Below are 27,413 nucleotides of genomic sequence, written 5' to 3'. Positions count from 1 at the left end.
TAATTGGATTAAGGAGTCACTTTTTTATTAAGGGTTGTACCAATAAAGCATATTTTCCCTGAAGAATATCTTGTGCATTTATTTTCTTTTGATCTACTCTTTCTTCTGAGATGTCTGAGTCACACAACCGCAGACTAACTCACACATGAGTTCATCACAGCCATAACCCATGCAGCTCTGTTACCAGGCTGAAACAGGAAGTGTTTGCTGTCAGGGGACAAAATCCAGGTTTGGTTTAGCAAAAACAAAAAACAAAAACACTGGGAAACACTTATTCCCAAGTTAATGCACATAAAGCAACAAAGACTGGGGGTAAAATGTCTCATTGGTTTGCATGTGTGGTGGTTAATTTACAATTGAGAGGGCTTTTAAAATCAAACATGTTTTTTTAAACATATGCACAGGATATAAGTAATTGATCCAAAACATTCTAAAGCATCAAATACTAAAATAATTTTACAAAGTAGACGGGCTTCAGTGGCCCTAAATCACAGAAGCATATTGCTGGTGAGTCAAAAGAGCTTTTGTGCTTTTCTGTCGTTATAGAACCAATACAAAGAGCCTTGCTCTGTATTGTGAGAGTGAGATGAAGGGGAATCATTTGTCACTAATTGAGATGACATTCTTAGAGTAGGACTCTTCTTTTGCCACAAGGGGGCAGCAGAACAAAACACATGCTGAGGCTGTTTTCAAGTCTGATAGAAAATATGCTAATTTAATCCATCCCATCCAAAGGGTTTTATAAACTAACAAACAGTAGTTGTCTTAATGTGATCTTTGGCTGTCATTTCAGAGAAAGTTTTATAGATGATACATGACCTTATAAGGCAGTTGTGGAATAACAAAAAACCCACCATGAACACAAAAACCGATAAAAAATTCCCATGTATGAACAGAACAAAAGCGTACATTTGCATTCCCATAAATTGGCTTCCTGCAGGCACCAAATGGTCTGAGTATTATTGTGTAAAATTCCAGTTGGGGGTTTATAGTCAGCAATTCATCCATCTTAATTGGTCAAATATGTATATAAAAAGAACAAGATCCCACATTATTATAGAAAACATAAATGTACAGCGGAGTTCATTGGTTATATCTTCCCTCAGCTCCACTGGGATTGAAAAATGTATGAAACTTTAAGAGGAAAAGGGCTTTCGGGCTCCTGATTTGTGCGCATAAATTAGAGGAAAATCTTTCTTGAGCACTTGCAGAAAACAGATGAGGAGCTATGACTGAGGATTGGACATGTTTCTAGGTGCTGCACTTAAAAAACAATTTCTGCTATTCATGTAAAAGTACTTTATAACCAACATGACAAAAAGACAAATTTCAAGTTGTTACCCATCGTATTTAAAAGACAAAAGTTTTTACAGATAAGTGTGTTGCTCTCGTTTGTGCAGAATATTGTTGAAATACCTCAATGGAACTGAGAAGAAAAAAACTACATTAAATAAAATTTAACATGAAATGTAAGATGAAGAGAGGAGATGTAAGACATGAAGAGAGGCTAAACAGCCAACAGTTGACCTAGGAAGCACTAAAAGCCTAACGTAGGCTGGCGTGCAACCTCAGAGTCAACTATTTTAAACTAGCAATGCAGGTTAAAGCTGTCAAACTGAATGGCTAAGGTGGTAAGAGGTTTTATAGAGTACTCTTATGCAAGAACTGACAGCTGTGTTTTTAGTCTAAGTAGTTCAATCACCATTTGAGGAGCAAATTTAGTGTCGAGTACTCCTGGTCTATATATAAAATGGGAGCAGTTTAAATTTCAGTTTAAAAATAAGGGACGAACGTTGTAGTGAAGCATCAGTTTGCGCTTGATGGTCTTCCTGAGGGTTACCTTATGTGAATGCATCAAGTCAGGAAGGAAAAACAAGGCTCAACTATTAGCATACTTTCAGGCTGACTTTTGGGCTCTAAATGGCATCGAGCTTTTAAAAAAAAAGCCATAAAACAGAAAGCTAATGCACACATGTCTAATATGAGATACAGACGAAGGTATTAGGACTTTTTTAAAAACAGAACTTTTATAAAGGTTTATAAGGAGAAAAAGCTAACACTTAAAAAGAAACCTGTTAAACTAAGCTAAACTAGTACATAATCACATTTTCCTGTCGCTGTGCTTTTTTGGCTTCATAGTTGGGATTACACATGGTGTCCCAGGAACAGGCTGCAATGATGTGAGTGATGAGTGTTCTGAGTACCTGGAAGCTAAAGGTCAACAGAAAATGACATGTTATCTCAGCTTGGCCCAAAGTGCACATCAGTGAGTACAGGTATGCCGAAGCAGGTAAATGCTTCCAGAGAGGTTCGCTCTTCATGAATGTGAGTGAATCTGACTTTTGTGGCATCTTCAAAAGCTGGACTATGAGTTCATGTTTACTGGTTATTGATACTTGGGAAAAGAAAAAAGGCAGCAGACTTTTTTTTTGTTCTTCAATAAATTATGTGCTTGGGATTACCCTCAGTTTTGATGCTTGTGCCTCTGACAAGAAAACATACAGTATTTTGGCTTTTTAGAGGTTCAGCATAATAAAAAGTTCACACCCTCATGAGTTTTTATGTTATTTTAAGGCCGATGCTTAAGTGAGCGCTCGAGGTCTTGATTTGAAGCCAGTGTCCAAGGTCCAAGGCATTCAGGTTAGAGGTCGAAAGCATGCTGCCTGAAGATACAAGGCCTTTCCTGGAGTTCATGCTTACACAACACCATTCTGCAAGTGGTCAGGGGCAAAGCAGCCGTTGGTCTTACAGCTGCTCTCTGCTGTCTTGGTCTGGGAAAGTTTCTGTCTGGCCTTCCAGCGCTGAGCCAACGGCTCCATGAACAGCGAGAGGGAGGAGAGTAGGTAGCAGAGCCCCGCCAGATAAAAAGAGCAGTCATATGTTTGAGTGTAGTCATACAGGAACCCTGCGAAGCAGAAACATGTTAATGGCCACTCCAATAAAAATCGTGTTTTTTAACAAGTTATTGTGGCATTTTTCTCATGATGGAGGGCATATATAAAGACAATCAATATTTAAATTGCAGTTCTGAGTATTTCTTTATTCAAATCATTGTAAATCAAGAGCAGACGTAAACAATGTCATTGGAAAAAGCGTGTAGGTGTGAAGTAGACGCAACCACGAAGAGTCACACGAGCTCTCTGCTCTGCTCTATTGAGATGCATCCACTTGCAGACAAATAGATCCATGAGCGTCTTTGTATTCCTTGTCTAAGCTGTAATCGGGCTCGAAACCGTATGGCTGATTAGCTCAAATACTGATCACAATTTTTGTTGCAGCGGTAATGTTCCTTTAGGGCTGTGAGGGGCTGTAAGCTAGGGGAAGAGTGGGTAAGCAGATGGATGACGGGAAGTGGGCGGGCTTACCCCGCACCAACAGTCACGCCCACAACTCAGATTTCAAAGAAACTACTTCCGCTCTGCAGAAACTATGTTCTGAAAAACAACAGATTTTTTTATGTAGGCTAAAAACGGCATCATCATACTTAGACTGGGAACGCTTTTACAATAGATCAAAAGATGATCTGATCTGATGAGTAAAAGGTTACTCATCATTGAACAGCCAGCTCAAGTAAATATTTGGAATCAGACTCTTAAGGATGACACAAATATTTAGACCTCGGAAACCCTCGATAGAAAGTCTTTCAAATATAAAAATGCGTTCCAGCACAGTAGATGTGCATTAAAGTCACAAGATTTAACCAATTGGACTGAGCTAGCAGAACCACACAGACACAGTATTGATTGCGCTCACAAATAAATCTGCTGATTGGTCTAACCTTTGTTTCGTAGCCCCACATAGATAACTTGGACACTCAGTGATTTGGACTCTCGTGTTTGTGTTTCTGAGACTATCACAAAATCTATGAGCTGTGCCGGGTAAACTTCAACTCATCGCCACAAAAACTCAACGAGCTGAAAAACAGTTGGCCTTACTCCAGGCGCCTCCTACAGCTGAAAGTATAGAATGAGAATATTGTTATGCCTCGTGGCCAACTGTCAGTTTCATACTTGAACAGCAGGGAGGATAAAGACAGCCCCAAGCTATTTCTGTCCCAACCTAAAAGGGCCATTAGTCATGTTTCAACCTTGAAATATATAAGCTCCTGTGAGGGAATTGCTCAACTCAGTGAGGGGAGACTAAGTCATCAGGTTCAAGGGCCCCTCACTTCAAATCGGGGCCAAATGTTTCTCATTATGGCAAGAAGGGGGGTTTTCCTAGAAGGACCCAGATATTAGAAGAAAAAAAAACATGGGCTCAGAATATGTGTTTAAAGCCATATGTAGTTCTGTGCTTACAAGACACAGTTTTAAAAGGCAGGAGATTGTTTCATAATGGAGGTGACATTCAACACAAATTATTTTTTTCAGCAGACAGAAAACACAAATACGGTAATAGTGTAGGAATATGACATAACAAAAAGCAGACACACAATATATAACTCATATCAACCCTACCTGTTATCTGATCCCAAAAGAAAAAGTTGCTGCAGAAACTTTGCTGTTACTGCAAAGGGTCTGACTTGACATGCTTACAGGTATGTAGAAATGTGACCCTGTAACCTTTGTGCAGAATTTCCTAAAAGTAAATCCAGATTTCCAGTACACACACATGCTGGCACAGGTTGTAGGTTGTTTCAGCTTTCATGCTGCAGAGTGGTTGCTTGCTCGTGACAAGCAGACACAGGTTAAGTTCACACAAAATGTGTGCCAGCAATATGGGTTTAAAAGTTACTCTTGCAGCTGTTTATCACATTTAGATCCTTTTTTGGCTGAAAATGAAGTTGCTGGATATTTTCCTAAAGATATTCTGTCATGGTTCTTAGGTATTTTTTAAGCTAAAAACAATCCTAATTTTAGTAAATTTACAAAAAGTGCCCTTAAACTAGTATAGAAAGGATACCAACAGGGGGCAGTACATCACACAGCCAGATTCATTCTATTAGCAATCCTTCGGTAAATTTTTTAAGTATGCCGTTGTATGTTGTCCATAACAAATAACACAACTTCAATGATTCATCAAGTTTCTCAACTCAATATGACGCTGGACTTTACACATTGCTTTTTAAATCAGGGAGTTTTTTACAAAGCCAGAAGTCTGCTGAAAAAATGGATTTACCAACTCAAAGCTCTAGTTTCTCTGAGTGTAGCTTTTTGATTGATTGTGTTTTTGTGCACAAAGAGCACATTAAACCCCAGTAGGTCAAAATAAACAGCCACCATGATGTCAGAAATTCCTATTCAAAAGAAACCTGGCCTTAACACCGGGAGGTAATTTTATGTAACTGCCTTATTCGGAAAGGAGCTAAAAGTATTTGTTTACGTTACAATATACTGTATGTGAGCTTTATAAACCAGAACTTATACGGGCTTAGACATTTACGGATGAATACAGGACTACTCTGTTTTTTCAGAAACAGAAAAAAATGTAGAACTGAACTTGTATGGTTTCAAAAATCTTACTTGAAGGTTTTAACTCACCTGCCAAAGGAGGACCTGTGAGGCAACCCAAGCCAACAAAGAACATGGAGAAGCCCATGGAGTTATTGAGTTTCTCTGACCCGACAAGATCAACCTGCAGGAAAAAAACACAATCCTGATGCTCTTTACTCTGTGATATTTTCATTTTTGTTAATAAAGGTCAACACTATATTTTGTTTCACAACTGATTTTGAAATAATTCTTGTTCAACTTGGTTGCTCGTAGTATTCTTTTAAGTCAATATATTTATTCAAGTGATAATTGCAAATCGATATGATCTAAAATAGTAATTACATCTATCAAATTAAGTTTTTAGCTATTAATAATTACATACCGGTACTATAAAACATTTCACCAAAGATCCCCTGGTTTAAAAGCCAACATGAAGAATCGTCTATACATGAAGTTATTATAATATGGCAGTACCTAATTTTTCCATTTTCAGTAGTAATATATTGTACAAATTTCTACTTCATTTAATTTATAGTTCATACTGCTTAAGCAGCAAATGTTGAGCATCAATTCTTATTAAAATTGTGAATAGCTTCTGAAATCACCAATGTCATGACCTGCCAGACTTTTATTTAGATTTAAAGGGTAATAGGACTGAGAGAAAATAGTGTGCTGCATTTAACATTTACAACACTATTTTGTATTTTGTAATACCACAAGAGTATAAGTTATAATAATGAAAAACAGAATAATGGACCTAAATAACCAAATCTTCACCCTGAATTTGATTTATATCATTCAAAATTTAACTTTTTGAGCTTTTAAGTGTATTATAATGTTAAATAAATAAATAAAAAACACAACCCAATGCGGCATTTTGGTGCTATCAAACATTTCTTTGCATTCCTCCAAAAACCTACAGTCTGAGCACCATCCCCTCCCAATCCACAAAATAGAGCGGCTTCTCATATTGTGAAGGAGAACAGCCCCTTTCAGTAAGAGTCTGCCCTGCCAGCCCTGCCTCCAGGCTAACACACACAGGCTAACACACGCACACACTTTCTCCCTAAGCTAGCGGTGTTTGGCAAAAATACATTCATTTTATTTTGCACAAAATGCACATCCATTTTGCAAAATTCTGATGTTTGTTTTCAGGGGTGAAACTCAGACACGCTCCCGAGGCCCGCTCTAGGTTGACGTCATTAAATGGGCGGCACCCAATACGGAGTGAAAGGCGGTGCCTCAGAGATCGAGGCGTCTTACTTCTGCGTAAATCCAAACTCAGGCCTAGAGACATATCCTGACCTTTGATACCCCATCTCTGGAAAGAGAAACCCAGTTACGTACTTCCCCATTTCAGGTTTGAGAACACGAATGTGACCTTAAGAGACTGAATACCGAATGACTTCATATGCTGCCCCACCTGTAACTGCTGCTGAGAGAAGAGCTCCACCAGCCTAAGAGAACATCTTTCAGTATATTTACATAATGTCATAAAACCATTTGTTTTTATACGGAAGAACAGTAAAATAGTGTGAAACACATTTGCCAAGATTTTTGGTGAGAAAATGAAAACGATTTTAATTACACTTCATTCATAAATGGGAGCAGTGCATATGAGATTACATAAACACTGAAAGCAGGCTGTGGCCTCCCCAGGCTCTGCGCTTCTCTTTCATTCATTGTGGTGTTTGGGACACAATCATGGGGAGGAGGGAAAATGTAATAAACTATCTTAGAAGATGGCAGGCTCTAGTTTTTGCCATCAAACAAGTCTTTGTAGATCTGTCTGGTCATGTCGCACAGAGTTTATATTTTTTTTTACACCTACCAGTACCCTTGGATTTCTACTTGTGGCCACAAGCTTTTCGTTCATACAATAATATGAATCTTTGCTCTAAGTAAAGCATATATATTTTTAATAACAGTTAAAGCTGCCTATTGAAACTGTCTTTTCCTGTGAAAAACGGAATCATCACACGCCTTCCATAATCTACCATATTCTAGTTTTGAAAAACTGTTTGATCATTGTTTAGATTAGGTTCAACGTTACCAGAACGGGAAGAAGCAACGCCATGTAACCGCCGCAGAAAATGGCGAAGAAGACAGCATAGACCATCAACAGGATGTAGGAAGTTGCCAGCGGGGAGAGCAAGTTGACCAAGCCGCAGAGTATAAGGTAGGCTTTATGGAAGTGGTATTTATGGAACAGGTTCCTGTCTGTCACCCAGCCAGAGGCCAGCTGTGCAATGGTCTCCGTGATACCTGTAACAGAGTATGAAGGTGGATCATCACAGGGATGAGAAATAAGACAAAAAACAACAACCCTAAAACTAAAGCAGGTTTATGACCAACAACCCGTGTAATTCAGTCAACCTGTTCATATCAACATTTCTTTATCCTTTTCTTGGGCACCCGTCTTGTTTCTTTGATCCTTGGTTTTGCTGGGGAACAATGACAGGGCAGAAACAGACTACTGTGCTGAGGTCAACTGGAATGTGATAGGCCATGCAGAAACTGCAGTGTTGTATTGACTGCCACAGGAATAGCTACACCAGACAGTGCTAGTCTATTGATCAATGACAAAACTGGTTCCGTGCAGATCATATTAGCCCATCCCGTGTGTAGCATCTGCAGCATCTCTCCACAAATGGTATCCAACAGAGAGTTGACACCCTGTAAGATCCTGTTGAATTTTAATATACAGTTGGCTTTTCATTTCACAGACCAATAAAAATATCACTATGTACTTACTAGGTAAATAAGGCTTCAGCTGAGCAAAACCTCATGCTATAATACACTATATCAACAAGGACTTAAAAAAACAAACTGAAGTTTCAGGAAAAAAACATGGAAAAACCAAGTCAACATGTTTTTCAGTTGCCTGTGTGCTTTTAGCCTATTTTTTACTCTTCTTCAAAACTTTATTTTAATTCATTCAAAGTTATGTAATTTACTATCCTTTGCTTTCTACAGCATTTCACTTTTTTGTGGCTTTTCCAGTATTTCTGTTGTAGATTTTCTCAAAAATTTGAAATTATTCACCTGTTTCATGATTCAATTTGAACTGACAGATAAACTGTTTTGCATTTGCCTGTAGTATGCTCTGGTATGTAGAGTTCATAGTTTACTAAGACTGAAATAGCTAAGCATGCCTGATAAAATAACCACATTTGTTTTATCTTCATCACTGTTTTGGACAATTGATGTGTTACTCTGTGGGGGGTTTCTCACACAAGCTCGGGTCCTCTACCAGAGGGTCCTGCAGTATCTTAGCTGTTCCTAGCACTGCGCTTTTCTGAACTGAGAGGTCTGAGGTTTTTCCAGGTATCTGTTGTAGCCACTCCTCCAGCTTGGGGGTTACTGCCCAGAGTGCTCCAGTTACCACGGGCACCACTGTCACCTTCACTTTCCATGCTTTCTCCAGTTCTTCTCTGAGTCCCTGGTATTTTTCTAGTTTCTCATATTTCTTCTTCCTGATGTTCCTATCGCTTGGCACTGCCACATCTACCACAACGGCTTTCCTCTGTTCTTTATCCACCACTACAATGTCTGGTTGGTTCGCCATTAACATCCAGACAGTAAGAAGGGAATGGACATATCCGGCACCAATGAACTGAGCTGCAAAGCGCGGATCAGCAAGCTGGCGACTTGTCAAAATCTGACGCACTGGAAAAAAAACAAAAGCCAGCTTTTGTGACAGTCTCATTCTCTACCACCTTTGGAGGTGTTTCCCATACCTCTGTCTCTGGTTCTATATAGCTTTTCTTTAGCGAGAGAGAGAGAGAGAGGGGGAGAGAGGGTTATTTTGTTATATGGTTATTTTATTAGGCATGCTTAGCTTTTTCAGCCTTAGTAAACTATGAACTCTACATACCAGAGTATACTATAAGCAAATGCAAAACAGTTTATGTCAGCTTTTTTTTTTCTTTTTCCAAACTGTGTGTTTGTGGACGTTTTTATTCAGAAAGGTCTAAAGGACACTGTAAGCCACATTGCATGTGCATAATTGCATCTGATGAAGGTAGGTTATGAAATTCAACTGTCTTCAATCCTTAGGGCTCTCAAAAAACAGAGAAACATGAAATTGTTCATTTTTGAACACCTCTGCTTACCTAACGGGTTTTTAAAAATCTCTCTTCGCAGAGGCTGCAAAGATGACATGAGGCAGCTGTGCAGTGTTTATGTGTCCTCCTTTTGTGATCCATGACACATCCTGGAGTGTCCTCTGCTTGCATGCAGACAAATTGTGAGTTTGTTTGTGTGTTTTAGCCTCAGCAGGTTGGTTCAGTCCTGCAGCTGTTCCTGGTCAGCATAAAACTGTTTGAATATGGCCTCTCCAAGTAGCAGCACCACAAAGAAAGTGCATCTTAGGAACTGGATCTTTCTATTTTCTTTACTGTGTCATCAGGTTAAGATGCACGACTAGATCGGATGTTTGACCTGGTTTATGCTAAAATTAACCCAATAAATCACTCCATTTTAGCATTTTTTAAAGCCTAAAGCTGGACAGATTGATTGACCATAAAAAAGGATGTTTAGTCCTACGATTAAAAGAAGGCTGTTAGGGACGCTGGTTTTCCCAGCTTCCATAAAACCACTGCTACCTTGCCTCGCCTCTTTCTTTTATGCCCACTACTACATACTGCCTCAGTCCTTTTCTATTACCCACTTTAGAGCTGGACTCAGACAAAACTTGGAGCCCCTCTTGTCTGCACGCCAGCAACTTTACTCAGCTAGCTGTTGCTTAGCGACTCCATTTAGTTCCAACATTGCTGACTGAGAGTTGACGAGCACACTGACCCGGATGACAGGGGGTTTTCCTTTTCTTATGAAAATAAATGGCAACAGTGGGTCACAAAAAGAGGGACAGTGGCACATCGGGATGGTGGCATTATAGAGAGGATGGCACCCGGGTGTTGTGCTGTCCTCTTTTTTTTTCTCATTACGAGGCACGTGAGCACAAAACGTGACACAGGAAACATCTCTAACTCAAAGGAGTCTGTCAGATTTGCCCAGTTCTGGTATTAATCAACAGAGACATCTACATATTTTATGATCTAGTTATACCAACATCTAGAATCCTGTTGAAAAAAATATTTTTTTTAAATATGTGTGCAATTTCATGCTGTGTTCTTGTAACAGCCAGCTGCTTTTTAACAAAAACACTGCAAAATGCACTATTACGACACACACCTATGAAAAAGTACAGTCATTTCAATTATTCACAAACCCTAACTGACAGGATCACGTCCACATGTGGTTGATTTTCAGAATGTTTTGACTGTATCCTGCTTTTATGCTGCGGCCTCATTAATGGCACACTAGTCAACCCACCCAGTCTGTCCAGTGGACCAAAGTTCAGCTTTTATGTAAGCACTTTCATTACATAAGACTGCAGTCTGAGAGGCTCACGAATAATTAATACCTAGAAGTTGACTGAGTACTTCCTTGCATCACTTCTACAATCCAGTCCCAGGGAAACTTGAAAGATGTTTCTTACTGTCACTGCAAAAAGTCTGGTGGAAGTCACAAAACAAACTACTAATACATTTTCTAAAGGCAATAAAAAATTATATTATATTTTATCCCCAAAAAACTTTTATGCATTAAAAATGTCTACTAAATGACTTAAATTTATATGTTCTTTTTATCATTTATTCTTAAAAATAATTTAGGTAAAAAATTATAAATTGTTTTTATGTTTAGATAATTTATATATAAAAAAAAATCTACCCCCAAAAAATAAGATTCCACAACACATTTACAAATAAACTAACGATAAACTCTAACAAATGGCTTTAACCATCAATTTCACTTTTGTGCCGCAAACCTCCTAGCTGCTGTGAAAATTATGCAATTTAAAAAATTAAAAAGTAGGGATCATTTTGTCACTGTTACTCTCAAAAAAGGGATCCATTAACATGAAAAAATATACAAAATTGAGTAGGATAGAGAAGAAGTCAGTATCACTGGTAAAAACAAGCAAATACATTTGATTTTCAGTTTGTTGGATTATCCATCTATTTGTCAAATTTCCATTTAAAACAAATTCTACTGGGTTAGGAAACAGTTTTCACATAACTAGCAATTAAAACTAAATGAAGTTGGAATTTTTATTAAGGAAAATCATGACTATTCTTATCTTAAAAACCTTAAAGAGAACCTGGTTAGTAAAGTACAAGAAAGCCCTGTATGGATTGATTGATTTAATTTGTTAATATGGCATTTTCTTATAAAAAAAAATAATCTAATTTTATTTGATCAGTTTTTAAACCCAGTGCACTTAGCACCACTTTATGGCAGCAAATGGATGGACTCCTGATCATGTGATTCGGTGAAAAATTTGGATTAGATTTTTTAAATTGATTTTGTTATTGACAAATGCATTAATACACTTGTCATTTCATTCACATGATTATAAATATATATTATACATTAAAAATAGATTTAGCAGATATTCACATGAGTCATCCAGCTTGTGTTGTTCAGCACAGTTACAGCATAAATGATGCCTCATCAAAACCGTAGATTACTGCAGCAGCAGCTTTACCAGAACACGACCTAGGTGCATACACTCACACCAAGAAAGTTTGCACCACAAGAAAATGGCCCGTCTAACATCCTAAAAGAAAAAAAAGACATAAACAAGGAGTAATTACAGTTACACGCCTCCAAACTCCTTTTATTCTACTTCAAAAAATAAAATAATGGCATTTTGCTGAGTAATGTGTAAACAGCTACTGGTTATTTTACATGTATTTTCAAGGTGTCTAAAAATCTGTAATGAATAACTAAAGCCCTAGTCACAACTGCCCTTACAGGTGGATACCTACAGAGTCTGTGGTTGAAAAAATGACCAAACCTCTCCAAGGCTCTCACGAAAAACACGGTTATAAGGTGAGCTCGTAAAGGGAAAATGTTCACGCACATTTTTCTACGGGCATGCCTGCGGGTGACAGGTCATAGCGAACACTTATTCAACATGCAGGGTAAGTACGCGTGACAGGTTTCTTTCTTTCCTTTAACCACCTCTCCCAAAAAAAAAATCTCACGCAGGGAGCCCGTTGGTGCTGGTCAAGTGGTAAGTGTGTGCACCTTAGTCACTGTCAGAAATTAGACAATCAGAAGTAGTTTGTGTTGGCATCCTATGGGTGTCCTATGGTCACTTACGTATTACGTGCATTTCCATTTGCACATGGTTAGATAGGGGCCATTACTAACGACAAGAGTGTGGTGTAAGGGCACCGTACAACAGCCATACATCATAAGTATGTAAGTATTACAAATACTTCAGGATACAATTACACACTTACCGTAGGATGTCCTTTGAGCCTCAAGGGATCTGCAAGAAACACCTGTACTCCCCTTAAAATGTGGCTGGTCACGTGTACGACCCTTCACGAAGGGGTTGACCCACAGCACCCCTACAGGTCAACCCCCTTTACAGGTGCACGTGACTAAGGCCTTAGGTATCATTTTGACACCGCATGCTTTGAAATCCTCAGTGATATCTGACATATACTCCTAAAGTATCAGTCTTCAATGTACACCTTGCAAAACTGTTTTTTCCCCCAAAACAATTTTATAGAGTACCGCTAATCATATTTAGAGATTGTATTACCTAAAGTAAGCCTTACCTGCCACAGAGATGATAAAGGAAGCATCCATGGGGTCGATTCCCAGAGTTCGAGCTCTAGCAGACAGGTGGAAATAGGGTATGAAGTACGCCAGCTGACTGAAGACCAAGGACCAAGTGTAGATGCAGAAGAACGGGTCCTTTAGTAACGAGAAGTCCAGTACTTTGACCTTTTCAGCTGTCACTTCAGTGGGTGTAACAGCATTTGCAGAAAATCCAACGCTGGTGGATCCATTGCTGCAGCCATTGAGTTCTGATGGAGTCTCTGGAGTTGTAGGTTTGTCCTCATGGAGGGACTCATTGCCTTGAATACCATTAAAAACCAGTCCAGTCATTTCTGAATTCACTGCCTGCTCCTTTAGTCCTGAATTAAATTCCATCCCATTCTTCTCAGTGTCTCTTTGAGGTGAGGGAGAGGATGGGAGAGAGTCTGATTTGGAAATGCCATTGGATAGATGAGCAGAACCACTTAGGCAGCTCTTGGAGCATTCTTTTTCCACTGAGCTTTTCAGGGAAACAGCAGGGCTCTTTTGGGATGGTAAAGAGGTAGTATTTGAAACCGGAGGTTTCACATTGATGGGTCGCAGAAGCATCCCAGAGGCCACGAGGTTCAGCATGAGACCACCAAGAATTAACATTGCCCCTATATGGTTAAGAAGGAAAGCTCAAGACATTACATAATACTAGCTCTTGTAGTAAAAAGAGTTACTCAGTTACTCGTAAAGAGATTTTTCTTTACCCACCTTGCCATGCATACTGGTCCAGAAGCAGCTGAGTGAATGGAGCAAGAGCAAATGTCAAGCCCATCCCTGAGCGCCCAATAGCATATGCTGTGGCCAACCTCTTTCGGAAGTACAGTGCTGTTACTACAGAGAAGGCTTGGTACAACAGGGCAAAGCCAATTCCTAAAGGGAATAAAAAGAAGGTAATCCTGATTAAACCCAGGATCAACATGCCTGACAAGATCATTGACATCAGTGACAAAAAATAAATGGGTGTTTTCAAGTTTCAAATCAAGTTTGCAATTCAACTCACCTACTATCAATCCCATGCTAATGTAGAGATATACCACACTACTGGCAAAAATACTTATGAGAAATCCTGCGCTAACCAGGACAGCTCCAGATATTGATGTCACTCTGGTCCCCAGCTTTGCACAGGCTATGGAGGCGATTGGTGCTGCAGAGGGGAAAGAAGTTACACACAGATGGTTCTCACACAATGAGTGATCATTATACATAACAGGCATGTAATCAGTTGTCTGCTGTCTCAAATATTCAAAATTAATCAGATTCGATATAAACTTGCTTTGTGACAGAGAAATATAGATCTTCCTGCTGCACACAGACCTCCTGACAGACGCAGACTAGACATGATGGAACCGATCCAGCTAATGCTTTCCGCTGAGCCTCCAAACTCATCTTGGAATGCCACAAAGAAGATCCCAAAGCTCTTTAGCGTGCCCATCACCAGGACATTCACCTGTACATCCACACATAAATTCATACACATTTAATGAGGAGGAAAGAAGGTGCTTGTTGTTTTACCAGTATAGCACAGTAAGGCTTTAGATGTATTTACTTATATTCAATAATAACAGGTGTACCTCTGTGTTTACAGTATATAATGTGCTTCCATGACATATCATTGGATAAATGTGGGGAAAGCCATACGAATGACAATAAGAAGAGAAGAATCATAAAAACCGAGATGCACATACTAGAAAACAGTGAAGCACAACCATCCAGCCCCAACCTCCATCCGGGGGGTCCTCATATTGCACTGCCTTCTCTTTCTCCTTCTTTGAGGTCATGGCATCTTTCCTGAACAGATTCATGGCAGTCTATGTTTTACTTGGAGACATAAAAAAAAGAGACAAATACTTTATTATTTTTAATGCAGGTTCAAATAACTCAATTTTCATGGAAAACAATTGAGGACATGGTCAAAAGTGCCAGTTTAAGCCCAAATGTAATAAATGTATTTCATGTTTTTGTGAGGCATTTAAAAAAAAACACTTCTGGACAGCTTAAAGTGGCCAACATTTGAAAATAGCAAATAATCAATCAATAAAAACCCATTTAAAACAATTAAAAAAAAAAAACAATTTAAATATTAATATATTTTTCCATCAATACAGTTAAATAAAGTGAATAGTAAGGGTACAATGAGTTACAATGTGGAGTATTTAGATGATGAGTCACAGAGCTCTGTAACAGTTAAACCAAACATGGTTATTTTTTCACCTCTGCGCCCTTTCTGCAGAGACCCCTCCTGACAAAATGTCAAAGCTGGATTCCAATTAAACTGTTTCAGAGAAAGAGCACTAATTTGATCGAGCAAACTAAAAGTCTGCTGCCAATTTTAACCTTTTTCTGATGATTTACTGGATTAACAATGGAGTTATTCAGTTCGGTAAAGCAAAACTAATTGTCCAGAGAAACAAACATAATCATTGATGCTCAGTCACTTCTAAACAGTTTAACATCAAATGTAGAAACAGGATGATTTTTTTTTTACATGTGAAAGGTAAAAACTGGGTAAGACCTAATTAAGCTCACATTGTCTTGATTTCAGGCCAAAAAGCATTCTTGTCTCTCTTGTTAACCCTTGTGCTATCCTATGGGGTCCAGATGACCCGATCCTTACATTGACGTGTTCTCCCTACCATTACAAATGTGGATAAAGGTGAAGAGGATTTCATGTAATCCATGGACACCACTGAAGATCACAAATCATTGGGGAAAAAAAGGTTTGGCGCACTGTCTTGTGGGGTCTAGATGACCCCACTCCCAATGTTAAAGTGCCTAGGATAGCACAAGGGTTAAACATTGCTACCCAAACCAGCATTTACCAACTCTACAATGATTGAAATTATCTATTTGCTTTGTCTTTTTGTAACTACATGTTGCTCTAATGTAAAAGTACAATAGAGTTTAAAAATGATCAATGATCCAGGTTGTGATTTCTTTGATTTTCGCTTAATAGCGTTTGGCTGCATTATAGTAAGAACATTTTTTTCCGCAGTTTGACGTCAAATGTTTTTCAAGATTTTTTTTAACATCAAAAGAACAGAGAGGACGGTGGGTGGTGTCTGATCAGACCACTGTTGTAAACCAATCAGAGGACAGTTCTTTTTGTGAAATCTGGCCTAGAAGCTGTGTTCACAGTACATTACATTCATACAGTAGGTTTCTGCAGCGCTCAGAATGCCCAATGCTGGTAAATGCACCAAAGAAGAAAAGGAACGCTCAAGGCAGTCATTAAAAAAAGGGATTGGTTAAGAGTTGTTTTCTCATTAATTATGACTTTAATTTCTGTGCAGGTGTTTATCTTGACTGAAGCTTCTTCCAAAAAAGTTTAAGCAGATCTAAAGTGTTAAGTAAAAATAACAACAAAACTCGACACAATTACTTTTTTTACACTTGTCAAACTTGTGAATTACTTTTAACAAAAAATTACATCCAGAAAGTATCAAAACGTTTGACATTGAAAATACTCAGAATAAAGCTAAATTGAAATATGTACATTTAAATAAATGAAGGCTTGCTTTTCTGTATAGAAACACATGACAGCCTGGTGGATGTAGGCCAGAGAGAACATAAATCCTCTCAAAATTACATATTAAGGTGTGAAATAAAAATGAAAGCAAGAATGTATCATATTTTATTATTTCTTACCTTTAAAAATAAACATTCTCCTTTTTTGTTGCTACTGCAGCAGTTTTACTCTATAGAAAACTGGGCTAATGTGCTTGTAAAGCTCATAACTGACTAAAACCTAAAAGTCTTAAGAAATCCTTGACTGTGGGATTGAGAACAAATCTTACTTATTTTTTATGAATGGGAGCCTAAGAGGTGCATTTCAGTTTGGTTTTACAGTCATGTGCTGCATGAGTGTCACAGACATGACTGCAAAATTTGACCACACTGCAATAGTTTGTTTACATTTCCTGGGACTTTGTTCTTATCCTACATGTTGGATTCCCCCTTAGAGAATGTCCACACACTGTGGAGCCAAGCTTTGAAACTAGCCAGACGTAGGAGTCCACATATGACCCCAACATCAGATCAACCTTTCCTGGGCTGATAAACATCTGCTGATTCATCAGATTTGCGCAAACTATGACAAAGAAGAGCTTAAACATGTCATGGCCTCCAGTCAACACAAAGATTCATGCACAGTACCTTCCTTTAGTGCCATTTCCTCATTAAAAATACATTACAAATAAATATAAAAGGACAATGTGCCAAAAATAAGTGAAGCAAGTGTGGCTTATTTTTATTAATTACCCTGAGTGAGAATAGATGAAAGACCTAGATGATCTAACCCAGAGAAAACTTACCTACATATCAAAACCAAATGCATTTGGCATAAAAAAAGTTGGTTGGGTATTTCATGTGAAGAATCACAAATATTGATCAGAGCAGATGCTATGTGACATCGTCCTGCCATGCTATCACATCATGGCACATTGCAGTGAGACTTATTCACAGTGAATTAACAAAGTTCGAATGCCAAATTCTTTGGCATCTGGAAACTTTATGCCTTAGTCAAAACTCCCCAAACGGGTGGATATGGGCTGCCTGTGGGTGAAGTTGGTTTGTGTGAGGATCCTACGGAGTTCCAAAAGGCACTTACATATCACCTGAACATTTCACCTCACCAATGATTAGAATGTGGCACCAAATAACAGCATCACCCCTACGTCACAAGTGGATGTAGCTTATGTTATTGTTAAAAATACTTCACGATACACTTACTCATTGAACAACAATGGCACGTTCCATTTTCATGACTTCCCAAAAGGTGCCCGCAAGAGGTTCAAGGTAACAGCAAGACACACTTGTGCTCACCTTAAGATCCAGCCCCCCTCTCTACGACCCTCAACGGTTCCGGGAAACCCAAAATTAAAACCCAAGAATTTTTTCTTTTTTAGAAAGACAGAGAGTTCCTACTCCACATGCCTGTGGCATAACTATTTCAAGACCTGCAGTAGGCGTCACAATTGAAATGAGTTTATGTTGTGGATGTAGATTTTTCTTTTTTTTGGTGACAAGATTCATACTGTATTTACAACATCTATGTTTTTTTTCTAATTTAAAACATTGGATGACTTAGACGTTTTTGTCGCATATTTCTATTTAAAAGACAAAAAACCGGTCACTCCTGTTTTAAAGTGCAGTTTGCCAATCATAGTTTACCGCCTGAAAATCAAACATAAAAGGAGCATCAATGAAAAACGCTGAAACAGAAAGCAAGCTTGTAACTTTTTGCCAGCATGTGTAACTTTAAAGTGAAGTGAGTTAAACCTATTAAGGAGTATTTACATACAGTCTCTGCACCTGACCGTGCTGCAGCGCGTGGGGAGCATTAACCTCATCTCAGATGCTTGAGAGCAAAATCACTTAGAAGAATGTAATACATGTAGCACTGCTGTGGTCACAGACCAGCATCACTACTTCAGCTTGACATTTATAAAAAGCCAGAGACCAGATGCGACAGACAGCATGAGTGGATCAAACCTAGATAGAATTGGGCCAGTGTACTGCACCTGTAGTTCCATGAAGGTGGTCATGGTACAAATTGTCCCGAGAGAACTTAAGGACAAGTTTAATGGTCTGAGATTTACACAGTCAGAGTGATGACTTGTATTTTAAAGCCTCATAATTACAAGGACAAGAGGAATTTCTTACTGAAACTTACTGAAAATATAAAATATTTCCTGCAAGTTGAGTTTTGTATGTAGTTATTTATTTGTTTTCAAGAAAATCATATCCGATGCTGACCCACATTTCATCAGCAGCCCAATAAATTAAAAAGTAGACCCCTGCAGATATTTTTGTCTTCGCCATTTGAAGACCTGATTTATGGGTACTTCAAGCAGTGTGTTTACACTGAGCAAACTGGAAACAGACGCCTTAAAGGTACAGTGAGGGGTTTTCTTGCTGGTTTGCAGCAACTTCAGGTAATTCTAAAACATTTTATGTGTTTAGTAATTAGACGATTTATCTTTTTGTACGGTATCTAAAGGAAAAAAAGGATGTTTATGCAGTTTCAAGGTTAAGTATCTTACCTTAATGTTGGGTTAAAAATGGGGGCTAGCTTGTAGTTGGTTGGAAAACAATCATTCACAAAAAAAGTACAAATTAAATAAAACAGCAAACTTTGAATTACTTGTGAAGGTTGTTTTAAAAATGTTAAACCGTTTATTTTTCAAAAACTTCAAATGTGTGTTGCTATGGTGATTGTGGATGTATGCAACAGAGCACTGTTATGGAGCTGTTAAAGCAAAATCTGACCTAGTGAGAAAAGGATAAGATATTTTTTCTTAACAATTTTCTTAACTCCCATGTTTATATGTCCAACTTTACACCATTGATAAACACAGGTACAGCCTGGTGTTAACATATTTTGTAGTATATTTCCTTTTCTTTTGTTCTATTCGTGACAAATGATAAAGATAAGGTTTTTGTTTCCTTTTGCTAATTTTATTTTAGTAGAACTCATAGTTGTGCTATATTAAAGGCTTTTTTAATTGCTAGGTGGGTGGACCTATGGGTGGATTTCATACAACCCTCACTTTACTTTCTTCCTAATGCTGCGTTCACACCAAATGCAATTCATGCTTCAAATTTGTGTCAGCCACCTCTAGTTGGATGTATTTGCTTCTCAATCCTTGTCCAAATCTGTGTTTATAAATTTGACACCCCAGGTGCGTGTGGGACGAGCTACCGCCAAGTGTTGTAGCCTGATTGCTAAATTTAGTGGTGTCTGTTTATATGTAATTTCCAATACATGGAAGACACCTGAGAGATCGGATATATTTATTTAAAAAAGTTCTACAAAAGCATTGGTAATTGTGTCTCCATGTTTGGGATCATGAGATCATTCAGAAACTCTCCAGGTACAGTGAAGCTTCACTCATGCTGCAGGAGCTGCATCCCTGTGACCAAGTTTGACGGCTTGCTGTCCCGCATTAGTCCGAGGGGGGAAAAAATCAAAAGAAGAATACAATATTCTCATATCATATCGTAAAGTTCAGGAGCAGAAAGATCAGATTCTCCCCATGTTGGAATTGGATTCCATGCGCTGACCGCGTCACTGAACATGCCACAGGCCCAAAGCTGAGTCCCTAATGGGTTTTCGCCAACATTCAGATTGTTTAAAATCTGGACACACTGCCCTGCGATGCCCAAATCATGCCGGGATGCTCAAACTGTCGGAGTTTGGCAAAAACTCTTTCCTTTTATATGCACAACATGCATTTCCATCTTTGCAGAAGTTCGGATGTTGTTTGTTTTCATGGGTGAAACACAGACATGATGTCAAGGCCGGCTCTAGGATGACGCCATGAAATGGGCGGCACCCACAGGGAGCCGAAAGCCAGTGCCTCCAAGATTGAGTCGTCCTAATTTTAGGTAGGAAATGAACTGCACAAATAGGTCATATTTCATTCAAAGATCGTTCTTTGATATGCCAAAGGTAACATTTTATCATATACATGGTACGATTTTTGTTTTGCAGAAACTAATCAGTCGTAGACAACTTCACAAGGTTTCCTTGAAATTTGATGCCCTCATTTAAGTTTGTGCCTTACATCAAAAAGTTTAAAAAACACAAAAGAATGTTACCATTCGAAGATCGATCTGCAACCAAAGAATACACGATTTTTGTTATCTACGTTTTCTTTTTTATCTTTAAAGAGTTTAGAAATCCCTATTGCCACATTCTTTCTCTATTTCCTCACTAAATAACACAACCAAAAATCCAAACTAAAAAATACCAGAGGGTAGCAGAATGCCAGTGCATGGCGTCTGCAAGCAAAGTAGCGCCCAAGAATCGGGCATGTCCCATTGGATGAGGTCAGCAGCTCACGCTCACCATTTCACTTCAACCAGAACACCTCAGACTGCCAGCACAATTCAGATTCCCGTTATCCCAGCTATGGCATGTCATGGGGAGGACAGGAGAATATTCACCTCACCTCACCTTGAACGTAAAAAATACAAAACACATGATTGTGAATTATGGGAGAACCAAGAATGAACCAAACAGATGTTTCCATCCTGACAAAAGGTGAGGGCGCTTGAAGTGGTGGAGGGCTTTACAGACATGGATGTTTTTCTGGGATCCTTTATAGGATGATACAGATGATAAAGTGCAGTATGTCTGGCAGGATTAGAAGAATGGACAATTTTCTTGGCATGAGACAGTTCTTCAGGACAACTGGATTCTCAAAGGTTGCTCTAGAAGACGTTTTCCCGCTAATATAAGAGTTGTTTCTTCAGTTTTAACTGTTGATGGGGAATTTGGTGCTGACTGCATCATGTGACATAAAACGTTTTATACAAGATGTTGCCAAACAGGCCCCACGGCTCTACTTCTTGGATCTCTTCCAACTGCTAGTACATGCACTTGTGTCGGGTAGCGACAGTTCAATGTGAGCACCATATACTAAAATGCGTTCAAGAATGCCCGTTTAGGACGCTCTTGAACGTGCATCACATGCCCGGTGTTGTACGTAGCATGAGTCTGAGGGAGTCTTCTGTACACTTGAATGTTGGATCCCTGCCTTCCTTGATATGAAAAGAGCAGTCCAAGACAGCTAAATAATGGTCCTTGGCATTTTCCCATTTTAAATAGTCATTTTCCACTTCACTGGTAAGATGAGTGAAAAGACAATCCCCATCCGTCCAATCTATCTATCCATTCATTCAATTTCCAAACCTGCTTAAACCTTTTTTGGGTCACCAGATTGCTGGAGCCCATCTCAGCCAGTGTTGGGGAAAGGCATGGTTTACACACTGGATGGTTTGTAAGGCCATAACAGGGCCACATAGAGACATACAACTACACACATTCACACCTATGGAACAATTTAGATTTACCAATCAGCCTAAGAAGCGTGTATTTGGAATGTGAAAGAAAGTGCCCAGAGAAAACCCTTGTATGCATGAGGAAAAAAATGCAAATTCCAATCAGAAAGGAACGGAAAGGAAAAAATGCCCATTTTCCATTTTACCGCATTACAAGCAACAAGTATCATACTAATCAAGATGCTGCAAAAACCTAAACACATTGTTTTACTCTCTACAACCAAACCCTGCAAAATGCATATTCTGTAGTATAATAAAGGTCTTAGAGCTACAGCATTAGTAGTAGCGGGGTTTCAAGGGAGCCCAAACCGACAGTCCAAACAGGAGTTGCAAAGCTGAAAGTCAAAGTTTTAACATCAACATTATCCTATCTTGAAATGCTCACATGCACTGTAGGTTAACATGATTACGCAGTCTGTTAAAAACAAAAATCTGCGCGTCTACCCATTAAAGCAGCGTCATTTATGAACAAGTTAAACATGACGTGGTTCAAACTGGTTCTGCTCAGTCTGTGTGCCAACCGCACCCCACAAAATATATACCGTTTTTTCCATGTAGCATTTAAACATGTTTGGTGTGTCTGAAAGCCATTGGACATTGATTTATCTGTAAAACCCGGATTCCCCAGATCCCAACACTTAAAACAGCTCTGCATTTCTAAATCCTGAACTTAAAGCTGACAGCGCAAGCAGACAAAGTGCAGCTGCATGATGCAACACTTACGGATATTAGCTCAAGTTTTACTGTATGTAAATGTCCTGATCCAAGTCCAAAGATTTTTGGTCAGGCCCTGACGTTGGTATGTCATGTGGGGTAAAACACCAACATCCCAGAGCCAACATAGTGTATAACCTACTCAGGCTGATACAGAGCAGTCATCACAGAGTTCATTTTAGGTATAGTTATTGATGCCTTGAAAAGTTCATTTACTTTTGCTGAAAAGTATGCCAACAGAGTTCCAGCATACTGGAAACAAAAAAAGCTGGGATTACCCACTGGATGCTTTTCCACACTTATTGACACACTTTATTGTCAGTGTTGCAACCCAGTTTTTGCAGAAAGAATCCTGCAGTCAAAAGGCTCCTGAAAACATCTGCAAGTGCTCACCTGTATTTCTGTGTAACATTTTAGGATCACAACCTACACTTAAACACATCATATGCTGTCAAACATGCTCAAGAATGCAGCCATATTTGTGGCATGTAATGCAACAGGACACTTCTGAAATGGTAGAAAACTGGGGCCCTAGTCGTCACTTTGAAAAGTTTACAAAGCAGTCAGTCGGAAAATTCCACAGAACCTCTTACAGCTGTCCTTGGTATGGAATTTGCTCTCTGAGCATCCTTATTTTATCAACATATCCTATTGTATGCTAAGATAGTAGTTAGCCAATGTGTCTGCTCAATGTGCATGCGAATTCTGTGACCCCGGAATTGATTCATGGATGCTTCAGTTGGAGAAAAACTGAAAAAGTTCTCCTGCAGCTCTTCTTATTAATGTTGTTATTTTCATGTGTTCTTATAAACAAAAATATGGTCAACAGAATTCACACATTTGTGAGAATGAATCTTATAAATAAGGTTTTTATATCAAAAACACTGGAGCTACAGTATAAAAATGATCAAAAAAGAGCATTAAAAAAGGTTGTTACTTCTTTTTGATCCCCAGTGGTTTGAATATTTTGACTTGTAGGACTAGTTATCAAACTCAGACTTTCAGGGACAAGGGAGGCATTTGAAGCCACGTGAACTCAATAAATTAGTGGGTTTATTTAAAATGTATTCTGGTAAATCCTGTTGGGTGCCAGCACTTTTTGGGTGTGAGAGAGCAAGTAAATACCTGCGTTGCTGTCTTCTGTAGTGTGCTTGTAGGCACTGCAGGTCAAGGCAATACTCACAACACCTATGTTCTCTCTGTCATTCTCAGACTGCATGAAGGACACTTAGCATTATAACAGTATCCAGATGCACACCTGCAACAAAAAGAAGAAAACAGTGAGGAGAAAAAAATATTTTGGATCAAAAAGAGTGTTCGAAAGCAGTGCTTCTCAATTACTTTTAGCAAGGCCCCCTTAGGAAAGAAAAAATGCCCCCCCACACACACTCCTACTCGCCACGGTGACAACATATTAGGTTAGTATCTATAGAAATTGTGTAAGTACACCTAAAATTTTATCTTTTAACATTAACAAAAGAAAAAAATATATAAATCCACTTTCAACAAATATTACATTTATTTTACCACACAGAAACTGTTGTTGTCTAAAACAGAAAAGAAGGTTAAAGTGCCTGAAATAAAAAAATCTGTGATTCCTTATTTAAACTAGAAACATTTCGACCAACTGAACCATTTGATGCTGAGAACAATAATTGTCAATAAATAATATTAAATGTAAATTAATGTGAAACATGAACACAGCAGCACCAATATATTTAACGTTTTTCGTCTGAAGAAATAGGTAAAAAAAACATTGTGCTGATTTTTTTTCTAAATGATGGATTCTTTATTTATGATCTTTAAAAGTGCAGCTGTTTTCCTGCATTACCTGCTGTCTTTTTGTCAAATACTACACCAACTACAACAGGAAGCAGGAGCGCGCAGCTGCAGGGACGGCAGTTCACAGTTTCAGGCTGTTACAAACTCTGTCATATAACAGATAATAGGAAACCATAAGTGGTGCACATTTTTTCCAAGCACTGAGCCGCTGTCACCGCCCCCCTTTTGCGCCTCGAGCAATTGTGCGTGTTATCTGTAGCTAAAACCGCCACTACTGCGCGCCCCTGCTGGCATCGCATCAGAGGCGCGCCCCACTATTTGAGAAGCACTGTTCTAAACCATGTTCTGATTTTACAGTTTTAGCCCAGAAGAACGATGCAAACCTTCCTTACAAACCTGGTCAAACCCCTTGAAACAAATGCAAATATCAGTTCTGGCAACTAAATCAGACAAATAAGTCTTACAGTCTTCATTGGATCTTGCAGGAACAAAAACCTTCAAACATTCTCATCCCAGGGGGAAAAATATAATGTAAAACCAAAGCACCTTCTCATAACAGGCAAGTTCGGAAAACAAGCAGTAATAAAGTTAGCAAGATCTTCCTCCACAAACCTTTCTGAAGTGAAGAAACAATCCAAACTACACTCAACCTTTTTGGTGGGAACTGCTGTTCTCCTTTCTCACTCAAGAACTGACACTGCAGGCTCAGGGATTAGTTTAAACATATCATAATATGTCGTGTGACACTTGCAGAGAAACTCCCATATCTTGAAGAGAATGTTGTGGCCTAACTGTAAACTTAAATTCTGCACAATCCTGTCTTCACACCTGAACAACACAATCACCTCAACTGTCAGAGGCTTGCTAGGCCTAAGAGGCTCAGATAAATCAATATCCCAATAAAGTTACTTACTCTAGAAGTGGTTCAAACCAAAAATCACAGTTCCATAAAAGCAGTATTTAGATTTGGCGTAAGTGACATGTAATTTCACTGTGAATTAACAATATTCATGGTTATTTTCAAATAACTTTAAGTCGTAACCTCGTTGTCTCTGCTTTTCTAACAACTCCAGTGATTAAGAAAACTCCAAGCTGTCATCTTTGAAAGAAAGCTGCCTGTCTACTTCCTAGAGCCCAGAGAAAATCTATGCATGATCCCAGGGGCATTGTGAGATTATGCAGTGAAAGCATCATGTTTAACTGTAAGCTTCTGGCTAAGTCCTCAGGGAACGTACATAAAACCGCATTATTGTGGAAGACAACATAGTGGTCTGAACACTGCAGCCAAGTCAGCTTTCATGATATGAATGTGATTGTATTTTCCAAGAGTCAGCATTAGGGTAACAATATAAAAAGAGTTGTATTCAAATTAAAACAGAACTCCCTCTATACTGTTATTTTTCATCTAGCAAATAAATATAACAAATGAAAAAGAAATCAAGCTAACAATGGCTCTAATGTATTCACTATCTGAATTTTTTAGCATTGACAGAGAAAATCTAATTAAGATAAATGTTGATGGCAGACCCAAAATTGGTCTAAACTCAGAGACCTCACAGGCCGTTTTTTTCCAGATTAGTTGCGCAACACCTCAGTTGCATATTTAAGATATCAATCTAACACTGCGCTGTTTGTCAAATGTGCTCTCTAAAATCACCAGCACACTTTGATAGTTCACATAAAGTCTATGAAAATATCTTTTTATTTAAAATGCTAATAAAAACAACCTTTGTATGGACTGTTAGTGTTGTTAAGCGCGATTATATGCTCCTGAGACCTGGTCTTGGCGTGGGGTGCATGTTTTATTTCTATAAGGTATTTGTCTCCATATGTGCACATGGGGGCTTTGAATTTAATGCACTTTAAAATATTTAAATGAGGAATACACTGTTCATCTATATTTTGCTTTAAACTTTTAAATGAATGAGTTTGTTGCTCATATATTAAAAACTATTTTTTTATTATTTGCAACATTAATTCTAGTAAATTGCAATTTATTTTTGTTTCGTTAAGCCACGTTGACAGTTTAGTGACACTTTAAAAATAGTCTAAATTCAGTTATAGTAAGAGTTTGAAAGTAAGACAGTTCCCTGATTTCCTGTTTTATTAACAAAGCCACAAACGTGCCATGCATCCTTGATTGTGTTGTATATGGATGAGGTAGTTTATTTACAAAGACACAAAAAAGTGTCTCTGATAAACATTTTTGGTCGAGGCATATGTCTGCAACAGCGCACTAGCCACTAAATAACAACGTAACATAAAAAAGTAGCATCTCTTTTACGCAATTACCGTAACAACGTTTGGAAAACGCACCAAAATACTTTTAAAAATCCTCTTTTCCTCCAATGGAAAATCAATTATCTATTATTTCACTTGAAAGCCATGTTGGACACCTTGTTCAAATGAAAAAAGAGGCGTTGTTCAGGCAGATGCACAGTCCTGACAGGCTGTCACAATAAGATGTTATGATATGCTGCAAGAATAAATACATTCTGTTTTAAATAAAGAACAAAAGAAAAGAAAAACACAGCAATAAAAAAGTTTTAAACGCTAATGAAATCAACTAAAAACTTTACGCACACACAACCTGATGTTTGAACAGTTTGTTCTTAAAACTTTCGCCTCCAATAGCAGTGAGACATGAGTGAAAAGTCTGCAACAGCAGCGCCACATACCTGAAGTTATTGTCGTCTTGGTCCTGCTTCTGACCTCATTTGAATCATGAGTTCAACCTAAAGGGAATTGTGGGCTTTTCTCGCCACGGCGCTGTGCGTCTCTGCAAGACATGTGCAAAAAGCGGGGAGGGAAAGTGGCAGAAGCTGCAGCAGAGCCCAGTTCTCCTGGGATGACTGTGCCATAACTTTGCCTCTATGCGCGGCTGCCGCTGGACTGCATCTCAAATCCCAGCCTCAGCATCGCGACAGTGGCCAACAGCCGCAGAGCGCAAAGCCTGCGCTCTTAACC

The 27,413-nt window shown here is 38.6% G+C and overlaps 1 protein-coding gene across 6 annotated transcripts; it reads right to left on the bottom strand.

The window, feature by feature from the left end:
- slc16a4 (solute carrier family 16 member 4) lies at positions 1-27,413 on the bottom strand. 6 transcript variants are annotated; one of them, XM_004070408.5, is made up of 10 exons: positions 27,125-27,413; positions 23,790-23,922; positions 14,792-14,924; positions 14,421-14,553; positions 14,107-14,250; positions 13,815-13,976; positions 13,073-13,714; positions 7,486-7,697; positions 5,481-5,574; positions 1-2,905 (listed from the first exon to the last, which is right to left on the bottom strand). In XM_004070408.5, exons 3-10 carry the CDS (start codon positions 14,906-14,908, stop codon positions 2,697-2,699), a joined length of 1,713 nt encoding a protein of 570 aa, XP_004070456.1. In that variant the 5' UTR covers positions 14,909-14,924; positions 23,790-23,922; positions 27,125-27,413; the 3' UTR covers positions 1-2,696. The 6 variants fall into 6 exon arrangements, with proteins under 6 accessions (XP_004070456.1, XP_011475328.1, XP_078806825.1 ...); XM_011477026.4 differs by having other exon boundaries at positions 14,792-14,894; positions 27,125-27,385; XM_078950699.1 differs by lacking the exon at positions 27,125-27,413 and adding an exon at positions 25,059-25,169.

Source organism: Oryzias latipes, chromosome 7 (assembly GCF_053564925.1).
Source record: "Oryzias latipes strain Hd-rR chromosome 7, Olatipes_Hd-rR_3.1".
Classification (NCBI taxonomy): Eukaryota; Metazoa; Chordata; class Actinopteri; order Beloniformes; family Adrianichthyidae; genus Oryzias; species Oryzias latipes.
Note: the sequence above shows the minus strand (reverse complement) of the source record. Positions and strands in the feature narration are given on the sequence as shown.

Excerpts from the sequence above, each read along its gene's own strand:
- slc16a4 (XM_004070408.5), bottom strand. The coding sequence starts at position 14,908 with ATGAATCTGTTCAGGAAAGATGCCATGACCTCAAAGAAGGAGAAAGAG. Across the intron at positions 14,554-14,791 it reads TTGTGCTTCACTGTTTTCTA|GTGAATGTCCTGGTGATGGG; the intron begins GTATGTGCATCT and ends GTGGATGTACAG. Across the intron at positions 7,698-13,072 it reads CTTTATCATCTCTGTGGCAG|GTATCACGGAGACCATTGCA; the intron begins GTAAGGCTTACT and ends ACTCTGTTACAG.